Below are 22,291 nucleotides of genomic sequence, written 5' to 3' on the forward strand. Positions count from 1 at the left end.
ACACTATTACATTAAAACGTTTGCCACTTTTGCCTTGTACTAATGGAAACTATTTAAATGTTTATTTTTTAAAAAGATGTTAATCAAAGTTGACACTCAGAGGTGTACATGTGTTTATCAAGCAGACAGAAAAGGGACGGTTATTTAGTTTACCACAAAATTAACCACATGCCTTGTGTAGCCTGGGTACTTAAGGTCACATTTATTTTTAACTATTTACTTTACATGCGACTTTTCAGAAGCATGCAAGCAAGGCAGAAGTATAAATATTTTACTGACCTCAATGAGAAAAACTCAGTGATGACAACAAGCTATGAATAAGGTCAGTGACTAGCAAACACTGGTGTCAGGCCCTGCTGCGCCGGAGAAAAGGAGCTCCGGAGCGAGCAGGGAAACACATGGGAGACTGGAGAAAAGACAAAGCTTTGCTAAGAAGACACAAGTTAATTCCAGGCTAAAAGTTGGAACTGCTCTTTGGAAAAAATATTTCATAAGGGGACAAAACAGGCAGGGAAAAAAGTATTGGGGCAGAGATACAGAAAGGGGCTCCAACAAGCCCCCCAGTCCTGAAGAAACACCAGTTCGGCCTGTTTCGGGCCTGGAGGGGCTAACGACTTTCCAGACTGCCTGACCGCTTGAATCAATAGTTACCTAAGGCGGGGCGGGCCCCAGGTAGGGCCAAGAGTCCGCTCCGCTTGGAGAGGGCCCATTTCCGGCCTGGTGGGACTGATCCCCCGGGCTGCTGCTATCCCTCCCTCCAGCCTCAGGGCTAAACGGTTAAGCTGGTGATTTACTCCTCAATGGAAGCTTCATGAATAATACAGACTCCTAAGGGGCTGCCTGACACTCCAGCCACCGGAAAAGCGAGGGGTCAAACAAAACGCTGTCAGAATTTTGTTCTTTGATACAGGCCATATTCAGGTGGGAAAAAATTAAAAAAAAGGATGGCTGGTACCGTGGGGATCATACCTACAAACTCTGGAGTATCTGTACATTCGGAAAAGGGGAAAAACCAAACTTGCCAGGTACTCAGTGTACATTAGCTGAATGAACAAGGAAATGCCCCAATGCTCTCTTCTTCATCAAGGAAACAGGTTGAGATTTTTCTAGATTCTTTGCTCTCCAAAGTCCATGCAAATGACCAGATAAGAAAAAAGTGAAACTTCAAAAAATGGATTTATAACTCATCCCAAAGTCCAAAGAACAGGGGCTCTGTGGGCACCAAGAGTTTGTCCATGTTCTCCTTGAAAGTCACCCCTTTGGAAGGACGCGGCACCTCTGAGTCCTTAGGCTGAAGCTGTTAGGACCCCACTGCCCCCACCTGCCCTCGGTGGCCGGTCTAGAAAGATCCCTGGCCACTGGAGCTCTTTGGGTCCCCGACACCCAATTTCCAGCCTGCAGCTGCACCCATGAGTCCTTTTGGTGCCACCTCTACACAAACAGCCTCCTGCAGACCCAGTCTGCCCTGTTGGGGCCTGTGATCCCCTTTTCCAATCTCCACAAGAAGAAAGAACAAAGTTCTCAGATGGGGTTACCTCGGGGAATTCCTGAATCAGAACCTGAGGGAAGATTTGAAGTATCTCTTCCGAGCCCTGGAGGATGCGATGGGCTGCCCACTTACAGGGGGCCTAGGGCTCTGCATTCTCACCAGCACGGTGACTGGGGTGGGGGGCTGTTCCTAATTGCCCCGTTCCCCTGTGGGAGGCCCCACACACCCTGAGGATGCAGGGAGAACAGCACGTGCCTCGGGGAACTGTCAGCTCCACTTAGTGTGGAGGCGAAGGGCCAGAGCTCCGTGTGGGGAGAGGAGTCGCCTACAGTTTAGCAGCACTCTCAGAGAAGCCGTCCAGCAGAATCTGCACAAAGCATCGTTACATGGCAAACTAGAATTTTCCCAGAGACAGAAAAGATGTCAATTTTACCTCCCGTTTTCAAATTCTCCCTTGGTCTTTCCTTGATCTTGGCTCCACATCTGAGTTACAAAGGACCCGGGGAAAGGGGGAAAGCCGGCAGCCAGAGGCTGGCGGGAGTTGGGGGTCCCTTCAAAAATGCCTGACCCCGGGGAGCCAGCTCTAGACTCTGCCCTTGCCCCCTGCTTCCTTCCCAGAGCGTGGCATTAAGGAACCCAGGCGGGAAGGAGCTCAGAGCACGGGGGAGCAGTGCCCTCTGCACCTGTGTCTAACTTTATTGAGGGGGTGGCTTCTATCGGGAGGTATTTCCCTGTTAGGCTGCTCACCTGAGCTCAGGGATGGCATGCTTATTCCACCCTAGACACCTCATAATCCTGCCTGTGGCCGGCAGTCACTGTTCATCGGGGGCCTCGGGGGGCACAGCCACCACTGATGACCACGCAGAAAGTCCAAACACCCCGCCTCTGTGGGGTGCAGTGGGCGACTCAGCCACGTGGGTTTTACGGTGAACTCGGGGTGAGGACGTGGCCCGCGCCGTGCACCCTCATCCACACAGCTGCCCGGGGACGCGGCCACACCACTTACCACTGGTCCCTTGAGAATGAGACTAGGAAGCGGATGCCAGCAGGGAGTCGAGCCATTTATGTCACTGCTGACCAAGGAGTGCGGGTCACGAGGGAAGATGCTTCACAGACAGGTCCAGCCCTCGCTCTGGATGCTCCCTCTGCTTCCCCTGGAGCTTCCTTGGCTGGAAGTGCAGGAAGGACGTGCAGCTGGGTCTGGCTTCCCCTTCTCTCTGGGAGACGAGAGGTGCCAAGAGGCAGGTGCTCTAACAAGGGCAGGTGCAAGTCACCTGTGAGTCACAGGTGGCAGTAACTTCCCACAGGGTGAGCACCCAGCCCAGATCAAGCTCCCAGGCAACAGAGAGCTCCCACCCAGCTGGTACAGTCAGCCCTTGGAGTAGCTCGTGGAGCTGGCTGCAAATTTCACCTGATCTGGTGATGGAAAAAAAGGAAGGGCAGCTGAGCTGCCCCCAGAAGGCGGCTAGAGATCAACCCGTCCATTCATCGCCACCATGTGAGGCTCCACGGGAATAACAGGAATATTCCCTCGGAAGCAAGCCTGTGCCCGGTGGGTGCTGCCTGCTCAGTGACGGGGCCTGCCAGGGGCACCTGCTGAGCTTGACTGCCCGCCGGCCCAGGCCACCTTTGACCTCAGCGTCATGGAGGAGTGAGGCCCGCACAAGACGGCAGGTCATCAACCCAAGCCTCTAACTGGGGCTTCGCAGTTGGAAGCTAAATGTATCTAACGTCGTGGGAATGAGCTCCATCCGGCATCTGCATCTCCTTCCCCCTCCCTGGGGGTCACCATGGGGGACACAGAGTTACCCCCTCACCAAGGCTAAGGTGTCGGGAAGGACCTGGAGGGCGGCCCCAGAGCTGGTCAAGGCCCCCACCCAGCCCTGCACACCAGGATGGCCTGGTCTCTGGGGGCAAAGACCCCTTTGGGCCAATGTGTTAAATGACACAGTAAGCCACAGAGGAGCACCGTGCTTGCAGGAGCATGGGTTTTCTGTCTTAATGTTTATTGAAAATTTACAAGGTTATATAATTTTTTAAAGCCAATTTTGAGGAAAAAAATGTCTTCAAACAACTTTCTTTGGGACAAGAAATAGCTGATACTTTTGGTTCCATTTAGAGGATTTCAAACTATAAACCTAAGTCCCTGTCTTCCAAAACTGAATCGGGCTCCCAAGGTCACTCTTGCTCTCCCTCCAGAGTGAGCTTGGAAAACACGCACCCTCTTCAGGGATTCCCCTTTTCATTACTTTTAGAACAGAATTCGAAATCCTTGAGAAACTCTCACCCCAAAGCCGCACCCACGCGGCTGCGTGAACGCCCCGCCTGGTGCTGCAGGTGCACCCCAGGACGCCAGGACACCCGCGAACTCTGACCTCAGGGGTCTGGCAGACGCTGGTCACCCCAGCCCTAACGCCTCCCACCCCCGGGACCTGGGGCTGGGGAGTCCCAGCCCCACCCTTCACCTCCCTGCTCCCCTCCTGCACTGCCTGGCTGAAAGATGGGGGACGCCGACACCCATGTTTCCGCGTTGTGATCAAGACGAGATGAGATAATCCAAGCGAGGCAGCTGGCACGGGGCCTGGCATGCAGCGGGCACTCGGAAAACATCGGCTGGGGTTATTCTCCCCACAAACCTGGGAGGGCAAGGCCCGGGCTGTACCCACTGCCTGTGCCCAGTGCTCAGGTAGCTTGTGCAGAGCAAATGGCCACAAAACTGCTTTTGCTCAAATCTCGACTTGTTAAAAATATTTTGCTCAAAACGAGGGGACTCCTGGTCGGGCCTAGATACATTCTGAGAAACAATTTTACAATGATGGCTTCAGAGCAAGGATTTGAGTGAAATTTCACAATGCCTGAAAGCGGACATTGAGAATGAAATTTCTTCCTCCATCAGAGTACTGCTTCTCCATGCACAGCTAGTTTTTTTTAAAGTCTGATAATTTTCTAACTAAATAGATGCCACTAACTAAATAGATGCCAACTCAATAAAACCTTCAACAAAAACAAAAAACAAACAAAAGATAAAAAAATCAAAAGACATTGAAAAGTCATCAGGAAAAAAAAAAAATCTCCTTGATTTCCTTTGCAAATATTGATGGGTCCTTCCCCCCCCCACAGAAAGGGTGAAAGCAATTTCTCTAGTCTCAAGGTGAGTGCAGTTAAATGTGTGGAGAGCGGGGCTTTCACATTTGGGATGTTGACAGTCCAATTTAATGAGGCCCTTTCCTCCAAAGCCTTCGCAGCTCACCTGGAAGTCATCCCAAAGGGACTCTGAGATATTAAGGGCAATTTAAACAATCTTTTTTGAGCTCCATAATCACTCCCAAGAAAAGGCACTGCATTCATTTCACAAAAGAGAAAAATGAAGACTGCTGGCTGGGCCCAGGGCAGTGTGAGGCTGGGGGCAAACTTCAGTTGTCCTGTTTCCCGTGGGTGACACCCTGCGGGTGTCTGAGCTTGTACCTCGGCTTGCCAGGCCTGGGCCAGGGGACCTGATCACCCCCTGGGGAGGGTAGTAGGTACGGGCGTGAGTGCCCTCTGCAGCCCCCCCGAGCCTGAGGAGCGAGGTCAAGGCAGCTCCCTTTTCCTCACCCAAAATGCCACTGGCAGGGGAGGCTTGCCGGAGGAAACTGCCTTTCTCCCAACTGCCCTTTCCCCACTTCCTTATCTTACCCACATACTCCCTTGTGCCAAGGCCACTTCTGCCACCGCCAGTGCGCATGCACTGTGGCCAAAACAACCCCCGCCCGCTGCAACGGCTCCTGCGTCCTCTCAGAACCAATCCTAGCCCCTCTCCCTTCATTATTGCCATTTTAGGCTACTTCACCTCCTTTCCAGCCCTGCCCCTCTTACCAGCCTATATAACCTGTAATCACCCCTGAATAAATCTCTTTGGCGCATACTCCTACTGGATGAAGAGTGTTTTTTGTCCTTATCGCCGCCCTCCGCACCTTGCACGCCTCTCGCCGAGGACCTTGGCCACGTCCTCCGCCTCGCCCTCGCCTCCGGGAAAGAGCCCCCGCCGCCGGTACCCTTTAAGCAGCCCCGAGAGCTGAGGGCTCGGCTACCGGCCGCCACTCCCCCTAGAAGCAGTAACCCCGACCGCAACTGGTGCCCCGTGTGAGGGGCGTCTCCGCACAACAGTTTGGCAGGTCACCCGCTCGCCCGGACGCCCCTCCAGCTTCCCATTTCCTCGCCTGCAAGGTAAGGGCCGCCTCTCCCTCGCCGCTTCCGGAGCCGTGGGAGGTTCCTTGCTCCGAAGCCGCTCCTCCCTTCCCCCACGCTCTCTTCATCCAGTAGGAGTATTCCCCCACGCTCTCTTCGTCCTCTTGTATGCGCACTTCTATGACCCCCGTTCCTCCTAACACTCTCCCTCTTCCCCTCCATTACTTTGCTGTAGTTCTTTGTATCTTTATTTCCTCATTTGGTGCCGTGTGCCTCTTTGCAACTGCCCCCCCTGACTGCTCTCGTTGCCAAAGGGCACTGCTTTCTGCTCTCGCCGTCTCCTTCGGCCTTGCAGCCACAGTTTATCTCATTCTCTCTGCTCAGTAAACTACTCCTCCTTCTCCTCCCCGCCAGCCGGCCAGCCCGGCTCGGGAACAACTCCCCCTCCTCTCCCCTCAGCTATGGGTAATCGTATATCTACATGCCAGGCACCTCAAGTTCGTGCTCTAGCGGGTCTCCTAGACACGCATCGCTGTAAAGTGTCTGTCCGGCAGCTGCAGATATACTGGGATCTCCTGCTGCCCTTTAACCCATGGCTCACCACTTGCCATCTTTGGGACCCTGTTACTTATGATCGCCTTATTGATCGAGTCACTAATGCCATGGAACATGAGAGCAAGCGCTTCCCTCCCGGCTTGCTCCCCACCTTGATAACCATCCGCTCCTGCCTTCAAGGCTCCCTCCCCCCTGATCGAGGCCCCGTTAAATCCAAGGAAGCCCTATCAACCCAGCCAACAGACTCAGATAGCGATACTAATTCAAATCATGACTCGGACACGGAGTCCTTAGTCGAGCAGATTAACAACGCGCTCGAGGTGACTCCCAAAAAGCAAAATAACACTGCGCCACGCCAAGATGGCGAACTTCCTCCTTCTTCTTCCATCGAGGGGAGGAAATGCTCTGGCGATAACATCAGCCCTAAGCTGGGCCAGAAACCGCATACGCTTTACCCCGCCCTTCCACAGGGCGAAGCTAGTCCACCATCTTATGCCTTGGGCCCCACCCTTTCACAGGGCGGGGCTGATCCACCATCTTGTGTCTTAGCCACGCCCACCGCGCCGCCATCTTGCGACGCTTGGGGCCTCCCACTCCCGCCTCTCCCTCCGGCGAGCTCCCCTTCGGAGCCGCTACCGGCAGCTGCCGCCGCTCCTCCCACCCTGCCGACTAACAACCCCTGGCTGCCTTCTGCACCTCAAGGCAATCCTTGGGGCAACGCTCCCCCTACCCCCACTCCCGCGCCAAGTCCTCTGCAAGCGCGTCCTCCTTTCTCTCGTGCTTTTCGCTGTTTTCCTCTTAACCTTGCCCCCACCCCACAGAGGCCGCGTGACTGGTATCCCATTGACTTAGATACTATCAAGCAGCTTCGCAAGGCCGTCAAGGAGGACGGGTTAGGTAGCCCATATGCTTCCCAAATACTGCAGGATCTCGGCATGGACTATTGCATCCCCCAAGACTGGGCCTCGCTTGCCCGTTCAATTTTTAACCCCGGTCAGTTTGTTGACTGGCGTGCTCACTTCCAGGCAGAAGCAGCTAAGCAAAGTGAGCAAGATGCAGCCATTGGAGTCTATCATCCCCCCGAAGCCTATTTGGGCACTGGAGCGTTTCTAAATGCGTCTGCTTATATTAATGTCCCTGCCACCTTCTGGACTGTCCTCAGAGGCATCGCCTTACGCGCGTTTGCCAATTGCTCTGCCTGTCGGCCTAATAAATTCACCAAGCTCTTCCAGGAGCCGAGTAAGCCTTTCGCCACCTTTGTCTCCAGAGTCGAAGAAACCTGCGCTCGAAAGGTAAGTGATCCCCAGGCCCAATATTACATGTGCCCATCCTCAAATCCTGGAAAATCGTACTGTAATTCCCCCAACGAGTACTACTGTGCATACTGGGGGTGTGAAACATTAGCCACTAATTGGAAGCCTCCTGTTCCTAATCATTACCTTACCTTAAAGTGGGCCCCTACAGGGTGCAAACTCCCTACTGTTAACTGGCTCGGCCAAGAAAGTAAGGGATCCTGCACACATCTTAATCTTACAGTGCAGCTCCCCACTGATCCCTCCTGGTTACTCGGTCAAACTTGAGGCTTCAGAATCTATGAGAAAGGAGCCGACCAAGGATCACTTATTCTCATAAAAAAGGAGGCTGTAAGCCAACTATGCCAAAATACTGCATTAAAAACACCCTCTGGCATAGGTCCCAATAAAGTCATTAACCCCCTTTTTCCACAGCCCCCCAGCCGTACCTCAGCTACAAACAACGCATCGCCAACCCCACCACCCCAGCTTCCTCTGCCCCCTTCTCGTTATTCTTCTCCCCTCCTCAGCCTCATCCAAGCCGCCTTTGCCTCAGTGAACTCCTCCAACCCCAATTTTACCTCCTCCTGCTGGCTCTGCCTCTCCACCTCTTCCTCACTGTACGAGCCCGTTGCCTCCAACCTCTCCTTTTCAGAAAGCACAGAAGACAGCCCCTCGGAATGCAGTTGGAATACCTCTGCCGTCCCCCTGACCTTTCATTCAGTCTCCTATACAGGAAAGTGCGTCCGCCCTCGCTCCAGTAACTCTCCCGACCTCACTGCCTGTGCCAGCTACTCATCTCCTAGCAGCTCGGCAAAATTTCTCATTCCTCATAATTCCTCCCAATGGCTCTGCTCCTCTACAGGACTTACCCCCTGTCTCAGCACAAATATCATCAGTGAATATAAAGAAACTTGCCTCCTAATTGTCCTTATCCCTAGGATCTTATACCACAGCGAAGAAGACTTCTTCCTCCGTCTGGAAAAAACTGCAGCTCCTACCCCACTGCAAAAGCGAGAGCCCATCACCGTCCTCACAATTGCCTCCCTCCTAGGTCTTGCCGGCGCTGGCACCGGAATCGCTGCACTAGCCAGTCAAGGCTCCGCCCTAACTCACCTCAGGGCGGCTGTTGACGAGGACATTCGCCACCTACAAAACGCTATTTACCATCTAAAAAATTCTGTCAATTCCCTCTCTGAGGTAGTGCTCCAAAACCGCCGAGGTCTTGACCTTCTCCTCCTCAAAGAAGGAGGCCTCTGCGCCGCCCTAGGAGAAGAGTACTGTGTTTATGCCAATTCCACAGGTCTCGTCGAGGACAGCCTGAAAAGGGTCCGAGAAGGACTGGAAAAGCGTAAAAGAGATCGTGAAGCCACCAGTTATTAGTCCAGTTTTTTCACCCCCATTCTCCCATACATCCTTCCTTTTCTTGGCCCCTTATTAATAATTATTCTAGCTCTCATCTTAGGACCCTGCCTCATCCGCAAAATTGTCCAGCTTGTAAGAAAACAAACAGATGCCATTTTTTCCTCGTTCGTGCAAATCCAGTATCAGCGACTCGCCACCTCTGACGCCCCCCACTCCAAGATGACAGCCAACCCTCCGCGACCTCAACGCCACCGGTCAACTCGCCAACCGCGAGGCCCTTCCCAATCACCTGAACATCGCTCTCGCCTCGAGTTCCAGCTTCTCTGAACCCCTGAACTTTAAACCCCTGAACTTTAAACCCCTCACCTACGCCCAGCCCGCTGCAGCGAAGCCATTGTCGAGCGCCCGGGCACCACACCAACACTGAGCTCCAGCCTCGCTGAGCCACCGTCAACCCCTTTTTCCCTTCCCTTACCTCCCCCTTCCCTCACCCTTAGCGGCCTCTCCGGTAAAGCCTCTTCCTCTAATTAGAAAAGAAAGGGGAATTGCGGGTGTCTGAGCTTGTACCTCGGCTTGCCAGGCCTGGGCCAGGGGACCTGATCACCCCCTGGGGAGGGTAGTAGGTACGGGCGTGAGTGCCCTCTGCAGCCCCCCCGAGCCTGAGGAGCGAGGTCAAGGCAGCTCCCTTTTCCTCACCCAAAATGCCACTGGCAGGGGAGGCTTGCCGGAGGAAACTGCCTTTCTCCCAACTGCCCTTTCCCCACTTCCTTATCTTACCCACATACTCCCTTGTGCCAAGGCCACTTCTGCCACCGCCAGTGCGCATGCACTGTGGCCAAAACAACCCCCGCCCGCTGCAACGGCTCCTGCGTCCTCTCAGAACCAATCCTAGCCCCTCTCCCTTCATTATTGCCATTTTAGGCTACTTCACCTCCTTTCCAGCCCTGCCCCTCTTACCAGCCTATATAACCTGTAATCACCCCTGAATAAATCTCTTTGGCGCATACTCCTACTGGATGAAGAGTGTTTTTTGTCCTTATCGCCGCCCTCCGCACCTTGCACGCCTCTCGCCGAGGACCTTGGCCACGTCCTCCGCCTCGCCCTCGCCTCCGGGAAAGAGCCCCCGCCGCCGGTACCCTTTAAGCAGCCCCGAGAGCTGAGGGCTCGGCTACCGGCCGCCACTCCCCCTAGAAGCAGTAACCCCGACCGCAACACCCCCCTCCAACCTGCCCATTCCCTGCAAAGAGAGGGCAGCAAGTCACTTGGTTTAAACCCTCTTTTTGGCACACAGCCAGAGTACATAAATTTTTTTAAAAGTCACTCTTTGCAGGCAGCCCTTGCACTTCTCCCACCAGGGAAAAGCATCCAAAAATCCAGTTTCCTTCCACTAAGATAGCCACGTGGGGGCATCGTATTCAAGCAGCGTCTTTACAGTCTGTGAAACACAGGTTTTTATACCGTCTGCTGAAAGAGTCCTGGTCGGGCCTGGATACATTCTGAGAAACTATTTTACAATGATGGCTTCAGAGCAAGGATTTGAGTGACATTTCACAATGCCTGAAAACGGACATTGTAAAACCAGCCCAGGGAAACGCATCTCAAGCCCCTCCCTCTCACCTGGTGATCTGCACCCCTAGAACATTTCAGGGTACTCAGGGGAGACACAAATAATGAGACTAAAACCAAAAGAAGCAAGAGTGGCATGGAAAGGGACTTTCTAGGCCTGAACCACTGTTAAAATGAATCACAGTGTCTCCATGTATATTTTAAACAATCCACTTAAAGGTGTAACAAATTTCAAAGGAAGTCTCACTTTGGAGGCAAAGATGGGTGAGAAATACATTACTCACCTCCCAAAAATTGCTTTGAACATTATTCTTCTTTGCCCAAGAGACAGAAAGACTACAATTTCCTATCCAGAGTGAGTACTTTCTATGGTTCTGGGCTTTTAAAGTCTCTGTTTGAAAACATCAAAGCTAAATGGAAGTGGCCACTCTTTCCCTGGCTGAAGTACATACACCACAGACCCCATGGAGGCAGTTCCACCCGCACCGGGTGTGGCCCGGGTCTCAGGGCCGTGGGTTTTCCAAGTTTGATCCGAAAGGGGAGGAAGGTAGGAGCCCGGTGGGGCAGGGCTACCAGTTACCAGCGCAACCCCCCCGGCCAGCATTTAGGCTCCGGGGCTGTCAGATTTGGGAGACCAAGAAAAGGCTGGTTTTGGAATGCCTCCTTCAGAGATGCAAGCCTGGGGGTGCGCTGCAGGGGCTTTCTCTGACTGCTCGGGTCCCCACTCGCGGGGAGGCCCAGGGGGACGACGAGGAAAAGGGAGCCGGAGGGCTGCTCTGCGGCGCCTGGAGCCGACCCTCCCAGGGAGGCGCCGTCACTCCGCCTTGGCCCCAAGAGGCCCGGGCTGGGAAGCAGCTGCTCGGCAAACAAACCAGCACCGAGGCCCCGGGCTCCCCCGGCGCCGGTCCCCGGGGACGGCGGGGTCAGCGGCCACCCCGAGCGCAGACCACGCGGGCTCGCCAGACCCTCGCCGTCACCGCGGCAGGGAGCAGGGACGCGGCCGCGACAGCTCGGTTCGCCCCGACTCCGGCCTCGGTGGCCGCGCCGGCCAAGCCTCGCCCCTGCCTCCACTTCCCCGCAGCCCCAGCGCCGCCCGGCCGCCCTCCAGATGCCTTCTGTCAAACGCTTTCCTTCGGGGAAAGCGAGCCTGACAGCGCCCCCGGCCCTGACCCCGCCCCCCAAAATAAACAGGCGGAGGGGGTGACACCCCAGGAATGGGTGGGGACCCCCAGGCGAGACTGTCTCCGCGGGCGCTGCGCCCCTACCAGCGCGGGACAGCGGGCGCCCCCGGACCCGGACCCTGTCCCCGCTGGCGGGCGGCAGGTGCCACGCGGCTGCTGCGTCCCAGGCCCCGCGACCGCGCAGGTGCCGGCAGACGGGAAAGGGTCCCCGCTTTGTCCTCTCCCCGTCCCCGCGTCGTCGTCTCCTTCCCCTGTCCCCGTTGTCGCCCCCTCCCCTGTCCCTGCGCCGCCCGGCCCCCGGCCCCCGGCCCCGCGCGCCTCTCACCTGCGCCGCCGCGGCCCCGCACCCCGCAGCCCGGCCCGCCCGCCGCGGGCGCTTCCTGCTCGCGACTTCCTGGAGCGCCGCCCCCCCCCCCCCCCCCCCCCCCCTCTCCCGGGCCCGCGGGCGCCGCGCCAGCCCCGCCCCCGCCCTCCCCACTGCCCCGAGGGTCGCAGCAGCCCCTGGGGGCGCCCTCCTGGAGCCCCGCGCCCCGCACCTGCCGCCGGCGCTCGCGGAGGCCTCGGCGCGCGGGGGACCCGCAGACCCGGGGTCGTCTCCCCTGTAGTCTCACCCTACAGCAGCCCGACCGACAACGCCCCAGGAAGGACCGACTCCCGCGCGCCGGCGCTGGGGGGCCTTTCTGAGCGTCCCGGGTGTTTGTCGAGGGTCAGAATCGAGAAGACAGTTCCAGTGAAGACGGGGCTCAGGGCTGCCCCACGTGGAGCCATCCTTTATCACACCTTGTGTGCCCCCGACACACACAGGCTCACACGTCAGGAAAAGCCCGGGACAGCCCCCAGGAACCACAGTTCTCCGAATCCCACTCTCACGTCTTTCCAAAAGGTGACCCTGGGCAGCCCTGGAGGGGGCGGGAAGACTGCCTCCGGGGACCTGCAGGGCACCCACAGTGGCCGCCCGGGCTCCGGAGCCGGCCGGGCGCCACCCACTCGCCTCAAGGGAGAGCTTTCCTGGAAGAGCCAAGCGAAAGTGGAAAACGTTTTGCAAAAGAAATTCCAGGAGGAGCCTCCCTTAAGGCTAAAAGCAGCCCAGGGCCTGCGAGGAAATGCCCCAGCAGGCTGGTTTGGAGAGGGGTCCCCTGGGTACTCTCCCAGGGCCCCGGATCTCCGTGATCCCCACGCGGTGCTGGACGGCTGATGGCACCCTGGAGTGAACCAGAGCGGATGTGGGACTGTCTATATAATGCTTGCTGAAAACGTTATCTTAATCTTCTTTGTTATATGGTTAGGATGAAACGTAAGCGATTAGGGGAGAGAGTAAATTTGTAAAGATTTCACATTATTAAATAACTTGTGATTGCTTCACTGAGCATAAATTTAACTTTGTATATCAGGGTTTTAGGCCTGAGGTGGCTGCATACAGTTCCTAATCCAGCCTTTTTAATAAGGAGCCCTCGAAATTCTTGGATGTCACCATCCTTGAGACAGTTTCTTTGTGCAAGTAGGTGCTATCTTTAAAGCAGTTTTTAATAATGACACAAATTTTACAAGAGTTGAAATTATATTTAAAGGACCTAAGAATTAAATTTCTTGTGAAAATCAAATGGATTTCCAATCCACCTGAACTTTTCATGTGGAGTTTTAAAGAATCATGGCGAGTGTGTCATGGCCGCCGTGTCCTGCTCTCCCGCTGCCTGTGGACACAGCCATGTCTGGGATTCTAAGAGACTTGCCAGGGGGGGCGAGGCTCGGGGCCCTGCGTGGAACGTGCTGCCTGGGCCTGCTTCTCTGCTTATAATCCAAAATATCCATGCAGGATTTGACTTTGTTTTGATTTTATTTCAGTAAAAGAGGAATGGACGAGATGAGAGAAATGTTCAGTCTTCTGCAGCAGCTGTCGAGTGTCTGCCAGGGGCCAGCTCTGTGCCACGGCTCCTGGCCCTTGGAGAGCTCACAGCTCAAGGGGCGTGTGGCGAGAACAGGCCGGCCTTTCTAAAGGGGAAACTGATGCACGCATGCAGGGCTGTTCCACAGGGCGGGCAGGACACAGGGCAGTCAGGGCTGGGCATGCACCCATGGGTGGCACCTTCTAGACCTTGTTCCCACCTGGCCTGAGCAGCTGCAGGGGTGCGGTGGGAGCTGAAGCGTGGGAGAGGGCTGCTGCACAGGAGGAGGAGCAGCTTTGGGGCAGGGGAAGAGCTGGGGAGCAAACGGCCCCCCTCTCCCCCTGTCCTGACCTGCTGAGCCTCCCACTGACCCAGCCCGACAGGAAGGAAGGGCCCGAGGGGCCCCTGAGGCAGCACGGCAGTGCGGCAGCCAAGGCAGGGGTGGCCCCCATCTGCACAGAGCTGCCACTCGAGTGAGACTTCAGACGTGTGGCCTGCATGCACAACATGGTGTGTTACATGCTACAGTGGGGACACCGAGGGTGCAAGAGACGGCATCCCAAGTCAGACGTGGCAGTCAGCGGAGGTGACATTCAGTGCATATGAGGAGTTGGCTGGGAGCATGGAAGAGGGAAGGGAGAGAGGCTCTGCAGAGGGAGACCAATGGGCATGGAGCCCCAAATGCAAGCGGGCTGGTTTGGGGAGCCGAAGGGAAACTAGTGTGAAGGCTTGGTGCTCGGGGGCAGGTGTGCGAGGAAACGGCCGAGAAGCAGGAAAGCTGCTCTAAAATCTGGGCCAGAGGTTATGGCTGGCTGTCAGAGCACAGGTTTGAGAAAGATCTAGGAGGGGAGAGCGTGGAGGGAGGGGAAAGAGTCAGTGCTGGCCGGGACTCTGGGCTGGGCAGCCGAGGGGATAGTGGAGCCATTCCTGAAGCCAGGAAACCTACAGGAACCAGCGGATCTGGGGCCAGGCCAGGGAAGGAATGCATTCGTGTTTGTTGAGCAGGAGGTTGCTGGGGCTGGCTGTGTGGGCCTGGAGCCTCTGGAAAGAATTCCAGGCTGGCCAGGGAGGCCTCGGTACAGATAGCAATGTCTACACCGGGAGTGGAATTTCCCGTGGAAACAACTTTCCACGGGAGCAGGAAGCTAGTCCAGGCAGAGAACTAAGACCCAGCCCTGATGGGCACCAACATTTATGGTCAGGTGGAGGAGGGGCAGCCATGGCTGGAGCCGTGGAAAAACCCAGCAGAGTGTCACGGCCCAGAAGCCCAAGGCAGGCAGTGCTTCCAGAAGCGGATAGAGCGGTCCACGGAGCTAGGGGCTGCAGAGAGGCCTGGTTCTACTGGCTTTACGTAGAAGGCCCTTAATGATCCTGCCAAGAGAACTGTCCATGGAGCTGGGGAGTGGGAAGAGACCGGACTGCAGAGGGTAGGGGACTGAGTGGTGTTTTGGTTTGGTGAAGCTGCTGAAATGCAACATACCAGAAATGCAGAAATGCACTGGCCTTTCACAATGGGGAGTTGTTAGCTTACAAATTCACAGTTCTCAGGCCATGAAAACGTCCAAATTAAGGCATCAACAAGACGACACCTTCTCTGAAGACCGGTTGCCAGCGAGCTTGCATTCCTCTGTCAGATGGCCAGTCACTGGCGACGTCTGCAGATCCTTCTCTGCCGTCTGGCTGTGTGTTTCTCTCTTTTACCTTCTGTCTCTCTCAGCTTCTCTGGGGTTTTTCTGTGAGCTTCCCTGGGTTTTTCCGTGTGTCCTTTTTCTCTTATAAAGGACTCCAGTAAGAGGATTAAGACCCAGCTTGAATGGGGTGGGTCACATCTCAACTGAAATAACCTAATCCAAATAGGTTGGATTAATCCAAATAACCTAACCCACCATAAGTCTACACCCAGAGGAATGGGTTAGCTGATCTTTTCTGAACATGATCTTTCCTGGGGTACAAAAACTTCAAACTACCACAAGCGGGGTGTGGAAAAGGGGAGGCAGCAGTGAGTCAGGAAGGGTGGCGGTAGCTGGAGAGGAGAGGGACTCAGATGGGATTTTATGCTCCAGTCTTAAGGAAGAATTTCTTCTCCAGGAAACCTCGGGTTTTGCTCCTCAGGCCTTCTACCGGCTGAGTGAGCCTCACCCCCATTACCAAGGTGGGCTCCCCTAAAGCCAGCTGAGGGTAGATGCCACTCACCCCTGCAGCAGCAAGGCCCAGCTCAGTGTTTGTTTAAATAACTGGGTCCTCTGCAGCCCACCCAAGTCGACATGGAAGGCTGAGCATCACAAAGCCTGTTTAAATTGACTCCCGAGTTGTCTGACAAGGCCCTTGACTCTTCGGGATCTTCCTTGCCTTCCAGTGTGACAAGATGCTCCAGGGTCATGACCCATCCTCCTGCCCCAGGCGCTCCTGGGAGGAGTCCGCAGTCTGGGCTTGCTTGGTTGTTGTCACTGGGGCAACTAAAATGCCAACAGGAAGGCGGTCAGAAGAGAGGATGGGAATGGGTGGCATAGGAAAGGTGGGTGTTTGCTTAGGGATGCATGCCCCTTGGAAGACAGAAAGACCCAGAAGCCAGTCACGCAGTGGGGAACGAGCCTTTGGTGGGAGAAGTATCAGTGGAGAGACGGTGGGTGTAGACAGACAATTTTGTAGGCTGGGAGGCATGAATCAAGAATTCTTATCTATTTTCTCTTGTTGCAGAAGGTAAAGTTAGTTTCTGAGCATGAAGGGGAAGGAGGTGGCTTCTGGCGTTTGGTGGAACTCCAGAGGGTTTGAGGCAGCCCCTGAGCGGGCGGACAGGGGAACGGGCAGGCCTGGCTGGGGTGTGGAGCGAGGAGGTTGTGAGGTCATAAATGTCCATCGGTGCCGCACTGTGCGATGTGTGGCTGTCTCCGTGAGCCCGAGTCAGGGCATGGAGAGAGGACGAACAGGTAGAGAGGTCCAATTATAGGGTCACTTGCTATAACTTGAACCAGCACTGTGGAGGCATTCTTTCTCCTGATCCTAAGAAGGAGGCAACTCGGACACCTACCGGAAGGCTGTGTTTGGTCTTTCACGGGCATGAGCCACCAGGAATGAGCCTCTACTGTGTACAAAATAAGCCCCGTGGGGTTGTAACATGAGAAAAGGTTAGAAAAACAGAAAGGCTGCTGTGGGGGAGCTTGGTCCCCCCGGGGAAGGCACCCTGCACTGTCGTCGTTGACACTCACCACCCTGCCTGTTGCCGTGAAGGGCTCAGTGGGGAGTCAGGACCCCACCGGGAACTTTGAGGACCCTGGGCTCCACAGCTTGAGAAAATGCATCATCCTTGGAAAGCCTTAAACATGATGAGGGAGAGAAGGGAAGGTCAAACCCAACCCGGATTACTGAATCTGGAAGAGGAGCTCCATCTGAAAGCCTCCGGGAAATAGGGCATTATATCAGTTAAATGTTATTTACGGTCACTGATTCCAATAGCAGGAATTATGGCAGCCTGGCAAGCCAGCTGGGGAGAAGGATGACATGCTCAGTTCCTAATAGAAACTGAACGACGTGAATAGAACAAGAAGTCTCCCGCATTAGCACACATCTATTCCAGGCCGTGGGCTGGGCCGAGGGACATGGACCCACAAATGTCCTCACCCCGAGGAGCCGGAGCCAAGTAAGCACCGCTGTCAGGCGTGGAGGGGCCGAGGGCCCCGCGGTGCCCAGGAGAGAGGGAGGAGCCTGGCCTTGCCCCCAGCCCCGTGCTGCACCGGCTGTGGCACCCCGGATTTGCTCACTGGTTGATGCATGTCTGCACATTCCATTTCCCCCTAAAAGCTCTCCTCCTAGATGGGAGGGACACAGACAAAAGCCACCATCAGCATTTCCTGAGTCACCATAACGGAGATCTGTCTGTTGGGAGCACTGGGTCGGGGCAAGTGGGAGCAGACGCAAGGGGCCTACACGATCCTCTCCAAAACAAGAGAGGGCTAAAACTCGACGTCCGGATCACGCATCATAGAAGCACAGAGGAGGCCACCGGCAGTGGTTGCCTTTGATCCCGAGATGGAGGAGAATGAGGGGGCGAAGGCGGGCCCAGGTGTCTGTCAGAGCATGCCTTTTAGTACTACTGGAGTTTTAAAATTTCAGGAATGTATTTTTAAATAAAAATAAAGGTTACTTTTTTAAAAAGAAAGGAGGTTGTGGTTAACCTGGGTAGCGGCTGTCACTGGGATACCTGAGTTTGGGGTATGCTTTGCAGGTGTCCCGAAATGACAAGGTGGAGACAAGCCCTCGTTTCCAAGGGTGGACCTCATGAAACCTGAGTTAAGCAGGATGGGCAAATGTCCTTGCTCCAAGGCCCTTTTGCAGAATTGCCCAGGAGAGGATCTTTTTTATTGTCCTTCTAAATGCAAGCGAAAGGAAGTGATCACTGAGAAAATGCCCGGGTGCCTTTTGGGGAGTAATTTTCCTCCTGCCTGGAGTGCGGTGATACATAAAGGCTTTCAGAGAATTCAGGCACCCACATTTCTTTAAGTCAGTGTTCTTCTGCTGTTGGCATCTCCACTTTGGAGACTAACTTGTGGCCTAAGCTCACCTGTTGCAAATTCCCCTTAATTTTAAGCCTGTACACTGTGTTCCAGTTTGCTAATGCTGCTGATAGGCAAAATATCAGAAATGGATTGGCTTTTATAAAGGGGATTTATTTGGTTACAAAGTTACAGTCCTAAGGCCATAAAAAGTGTCCAAGTAAGGCATCAATAGTAGGGTGCCTTCACTGAAGAATGGCCAATGGCATCTGGAACACCTCTGTCAGCTGGGAAGGCATGTGACTGGTGTCTGCTGATCTTGGGCTGTATTCCAGCTCCTCTCTCAGCTCCTGTGTGTCCTTGCTTCTTTCTCCCAGGATGTCTCTCTCTAAGCACCTGGGAGCCCTGTCTTAGCATATCCTGGGGCAAACTCTGGGCTAGTATCTCCAAAGTGTCAGCAAAAGTCTGCTTTCAATGTCCATCTCCAAAATGTCTCTCTAAACTGCATCCATGAGGTCCTTCTGCCTGAGCTCTTATAGTGCTCCAGTAATTTAATTAAGACCCATGCTGAATGGGCAGGGCCACACCTCCATGGGAATAATCTAATCAAAGATATTACCCACAGTTGGGTGGGTCACATCTCCATGGAAACAACCTAATCCAAAGGTTCCAACCTAATCAACCCTAATACATCTGCCCCCACAAGATTGCATTAAAGAACATGGCATTTTGGGGGACATAATACATCCAAACTGGCACAGGCTGTGTCAGGTCAACTACGTGGAAATAGGAAACTGACCCACAAACCAAGGAGTCATTCCCTCAGCTGAGCTGTGGAGATAAATTTGATAATCAAGTTGGAACATTCTTACAGGGTCTTCAAACAGACTCCCACTCTCCAGTCCAGTCGTAGTTTAGTAAAATGTGTGGCTTAATCAAGGCGGTGGACTTTAAAGCTCCTGCTTGGCCTGTATTTTGAAAATTCATGAAGAGAAGTTACTTTTAATTTAAACAATAAGCTAATTGTCTGGTGGGAGAATGCAGCTACTGGTATCCGCTTCACCAGCCTTGGTGGCCTCCGCAGGGACGTCTGCCTTTTCCCACCAATGTGGGGTCAGGGAAGGATGGCCTCTGGTGTCGTGGCTCTGTGCTCCTCAGAGGGGTGACAGCTGGTAAAGACGGGTGCCCCCGTGTTGTGGGAATGCGTGGGTCCCGGGCTCGCCCAGGCAACTGCATTTCCCAATTCACCTCTTGTTTTGACTCCTATGGTTAGAACCACTGGTGTTTAATCCTTATAATTGAGATCCTCTCTAAAAACAGATGTCACTCAAAAATAAATTTATTGAATACAACATTTTTCTTTAATGTCACTTGAGAACATCTTTTGGAACCTCAGTTACAATCCCATAGTACCATCAGGGCCTACCAGAAAAAGCCTGGGATTTGGAATCTGAAGATAGGGGTTCAAAACTCGGCTCCATGTTTCTGTTTCGGGGCCCCGGGGCTGTCACTTGACTCTTCTGAGCACCAGTTCCCTACTGTGACTTGTGGGGCTGATGTGAGGATGAAGGAGATCATGTGCTAGACTGTAAGCCACATGAGGGCAGGGGTATTTTCATCTTTATCACCCATAACTGCGCCTGGCACATGGGGGACACGCGATAAGCATTTCTTGTTGCGTGGACAGTCTCGAGTGTGCCTTAGGAACCGTGACACAGGGGACTAATGCTCCTGCTGCTCTAACCACTGGAAAGTGCAACAAACCCGTCTGACTACGTGACAGTTCTAAGATATGTGTCCGAAGCTGTGAGCAGGGGAGGAACCAGTAAGTTCCTTTCATTAACTAATTCTCTTAATTGGCCATTCCCTTCTGAAAATAGTTTGACCTCCCCCATCTTTACTATAAACCCTGTCAAGTTTGGGTTATTTGGCAATAAAGTTAATGGAGATTTTTTAAAAAGTTTTTACTGTGGCAACATATATACAACTACCATTTCCCATTTTAACCACTTTCAAGTGTACAATTCAGTGGCATTAATCACATTCACATTGTGCTACCATCACTACCATCCATTCCCAAAACTTTTCCATCACCTGAACAGAAGCTCTGTACCCATTAAGCATTAACTCCCCATTCCCCACCCCGCCTGCTTCTGGTACCCTGGAATCTTCTTTCTGTGTCTATGGATTTGCATATTCTAGTTATACCATATAAATGAGATCACACGTTATTTGTCCTTTTGTGTCTGACTTCTTTTACTCAACGTGATGTCTTCAAGATTCATCCATGTTGTTGCATGCATCAGAACTTCATTCCTTTTTATGACTGAATAATAGTCCATTGGGTGAATATAACACATTTTGTTTATCTATTCATGTGTTGATGGACACGGAGTTGCTTCTGTCTTTTGTCATTTATGAATAATGCCGTCATGAACATCGATGTGAAAATACGTTTGAGTCCCAGCTTTCAATTCTTTTGGGTATCTGCCTAGAAGTAGGATTGTTAGGTCTTGTGGTAATTGTATACTTAACTTTCTGAGAAACTGCCAAACTATTTTCCATGGTGGTTTCACCATTTTACACTCCCACCATGAGTGTTCCTATTTCTCCACATCCTCACCAATACTTACTTTTTTTTTTTTAATTAATAGCCATTCAAGTGGGAGTGAAATGGTATCTCATTGTGAATTCCCTAATGGCTAATGATGTTCAGCATCTTTCCATGTGCTCATTGGCCATTTATATATCTTTTTCTAGAAACTGTGAGTGACATTTTGGAGAGAAACTAAGACATGTAATCCAGAGTTTGCCCCCAGGAGACGCTAAGAGCCAACACAGACCCAGATGCGTGGAGACGTGGGGAGATGTAGACAGAAGGATGTTTGGAGATACCAAGCTAAGAGATGAAGCCCAGAGTTTGCTCCAGAGAAGCTAAGAGAGGACCCCCAGATGTTTAGAGAGAAATGCCCTGGGAGAACAAGCAAAGATGCACAGGAGCTAGAAAGAGAAGCTAAGAGAGACAGGAGCCCAGAGACATTTTGGAGAAAGCCATTTTGAAAATAGAACCTGGGAGCAAAAAAACAGCAGACGTCAGCCACGTGCCTTCCCAGCTGACAGAGGTGTTCCGGATGCCACTGGCCTTTCCTCATTGAAGGTATCCTCTTGTTGATACCTTAGTTTGGACACTTTTATGGCCTCAGAACTGAAAATTTGTAACCTAATAAATCCCCTATATAAAAGTCAATCCATTTCTGATATTTTGCATAATGCAGCTTTAGCAAACCAGAACAGGTAGTATTGACATCTTAGCAATATTTGGTTTTCCAATCCATGAACACAGAATGTCCTTCCATTTAATTAGGTCTTTAATTTCTTTCAGCAGTGTTTCATAGTTTTCTGTGTACAAGTCCTAGACATTCTTGATTGAATTTATTCCTAGATATTTTATTCTTTTAGGCACTGTTTTATTTTTTTTTTATTTTGAAATAAATTCAAAGTTATAGGAACAGTTGCAAAAACGATACTAACCCCATACACAGAATTCCATCATACCCTGACCCCCCTCCCCCGATAGCCCAATCCACCAACTTTAACATGCTGTCACATCGCTATTTCTTTCCCTCCCTTCCTCCCTCCCTATCTATCATCCATCATCTATTCCTCTGTCTTCTGAACATATGAGAGCAAGCTGCACACATCCTTGAACATACACTATAATTCACATATACACTTCCCATGAACAAGAACATTCTTTTATGCAATCCCATTAAGTGCAGCTAAGAAGTACAAGAGATTCAACAATGATACAAAGCTTACATTCTATATTTCGTTTTCCTTATGTCTCAACTGTGACCCTTTGAGCCTCCTGTCCTCCATCCTCCAGTCCCATCCAGGTTCATCCTTGGCATTCAATTGTCATCTATTTAGACTGTCTTTTTTATTTTTTATTTTTTTTTCCAGTTGTGGAAACATATATATAGCCTAAATCTTCCCATTCCACCCCCTCCCTAGCATTCCATTAGTGGATTAATCACAATTAGAATGTTGTAATGCTCTTTCCCACTATCCATTACTAGAAATTTCCCTTCACCTCAAACAGCAACCCTATGCTCATTTCTTAACTCCCCATTGCCCCTTCTCCCATTTCTCTTAACCCATACTCTACTTTTCAACTCTATGGTTATATTCTCTAATAATTTCTTTGTGTTTATGGTGGGGCTTAAAATTAACCTCTTAAATCCATAACAATCTTGTTTTTCTTTGATACCACCTTCATTTCAATAGGACACATAAACTATGT

General features: G+C 52.7%; 1 protein-coding gene across 9 annotated transcripts in view; it reads right to left on the reverse strand.

The window, feature by feature from the left end:
- SLC37A1 (solute carrier family 37 member 1) overlaps positions 1–22,291 on the reverse strand; it is a 96,240-nt gene that overhangs the window by 49,384 nt on the left and 24,565 nt on the right. For 6 of the 9 annotated variants that reach the window (XR_005216033.1, XR_005216026.1, XR_005216037.1 and 3 more), the window contains exons 1-2: positions 11,941–11,997; positions 2,496–2,706 (exon numbers count right to left, since the gene is read on the reverse strand). Coding sequence is in view for 2 of the 9 variants with exons in the window: in XM_037831280.1 (XP_037687208.1) it covers positions 2,496–2,551 (56 nt within the window). In the remaining 7 variants the exon portion in view is untranslated. Of the gene's footprint in view, positions 1–2,495; positions 2,707–11,940; positions 11,998–12,151; positions 12,492–22,291 lie in introns of those variants that run through there. The other 3 variants (XR_005216030.1, XR_005216027.1, XR_005216031.1) reach the window with 3 other exon arrangements.

Source organism: Choloepus didactylus, chromosome 1, assembly GCF_015220235.1.
Source record: "Choloepus didactylus isolate mChoDid1 chromosome 1, mChoDid1.pri, whole genome shotgun sequence".
Classification (NCBI taxonomy): Eukaryota; Metazoa; Chordata; class Mammalia; order Pilosa; family Megalonychidae; genus Choloepus; species Choloepus didactylus.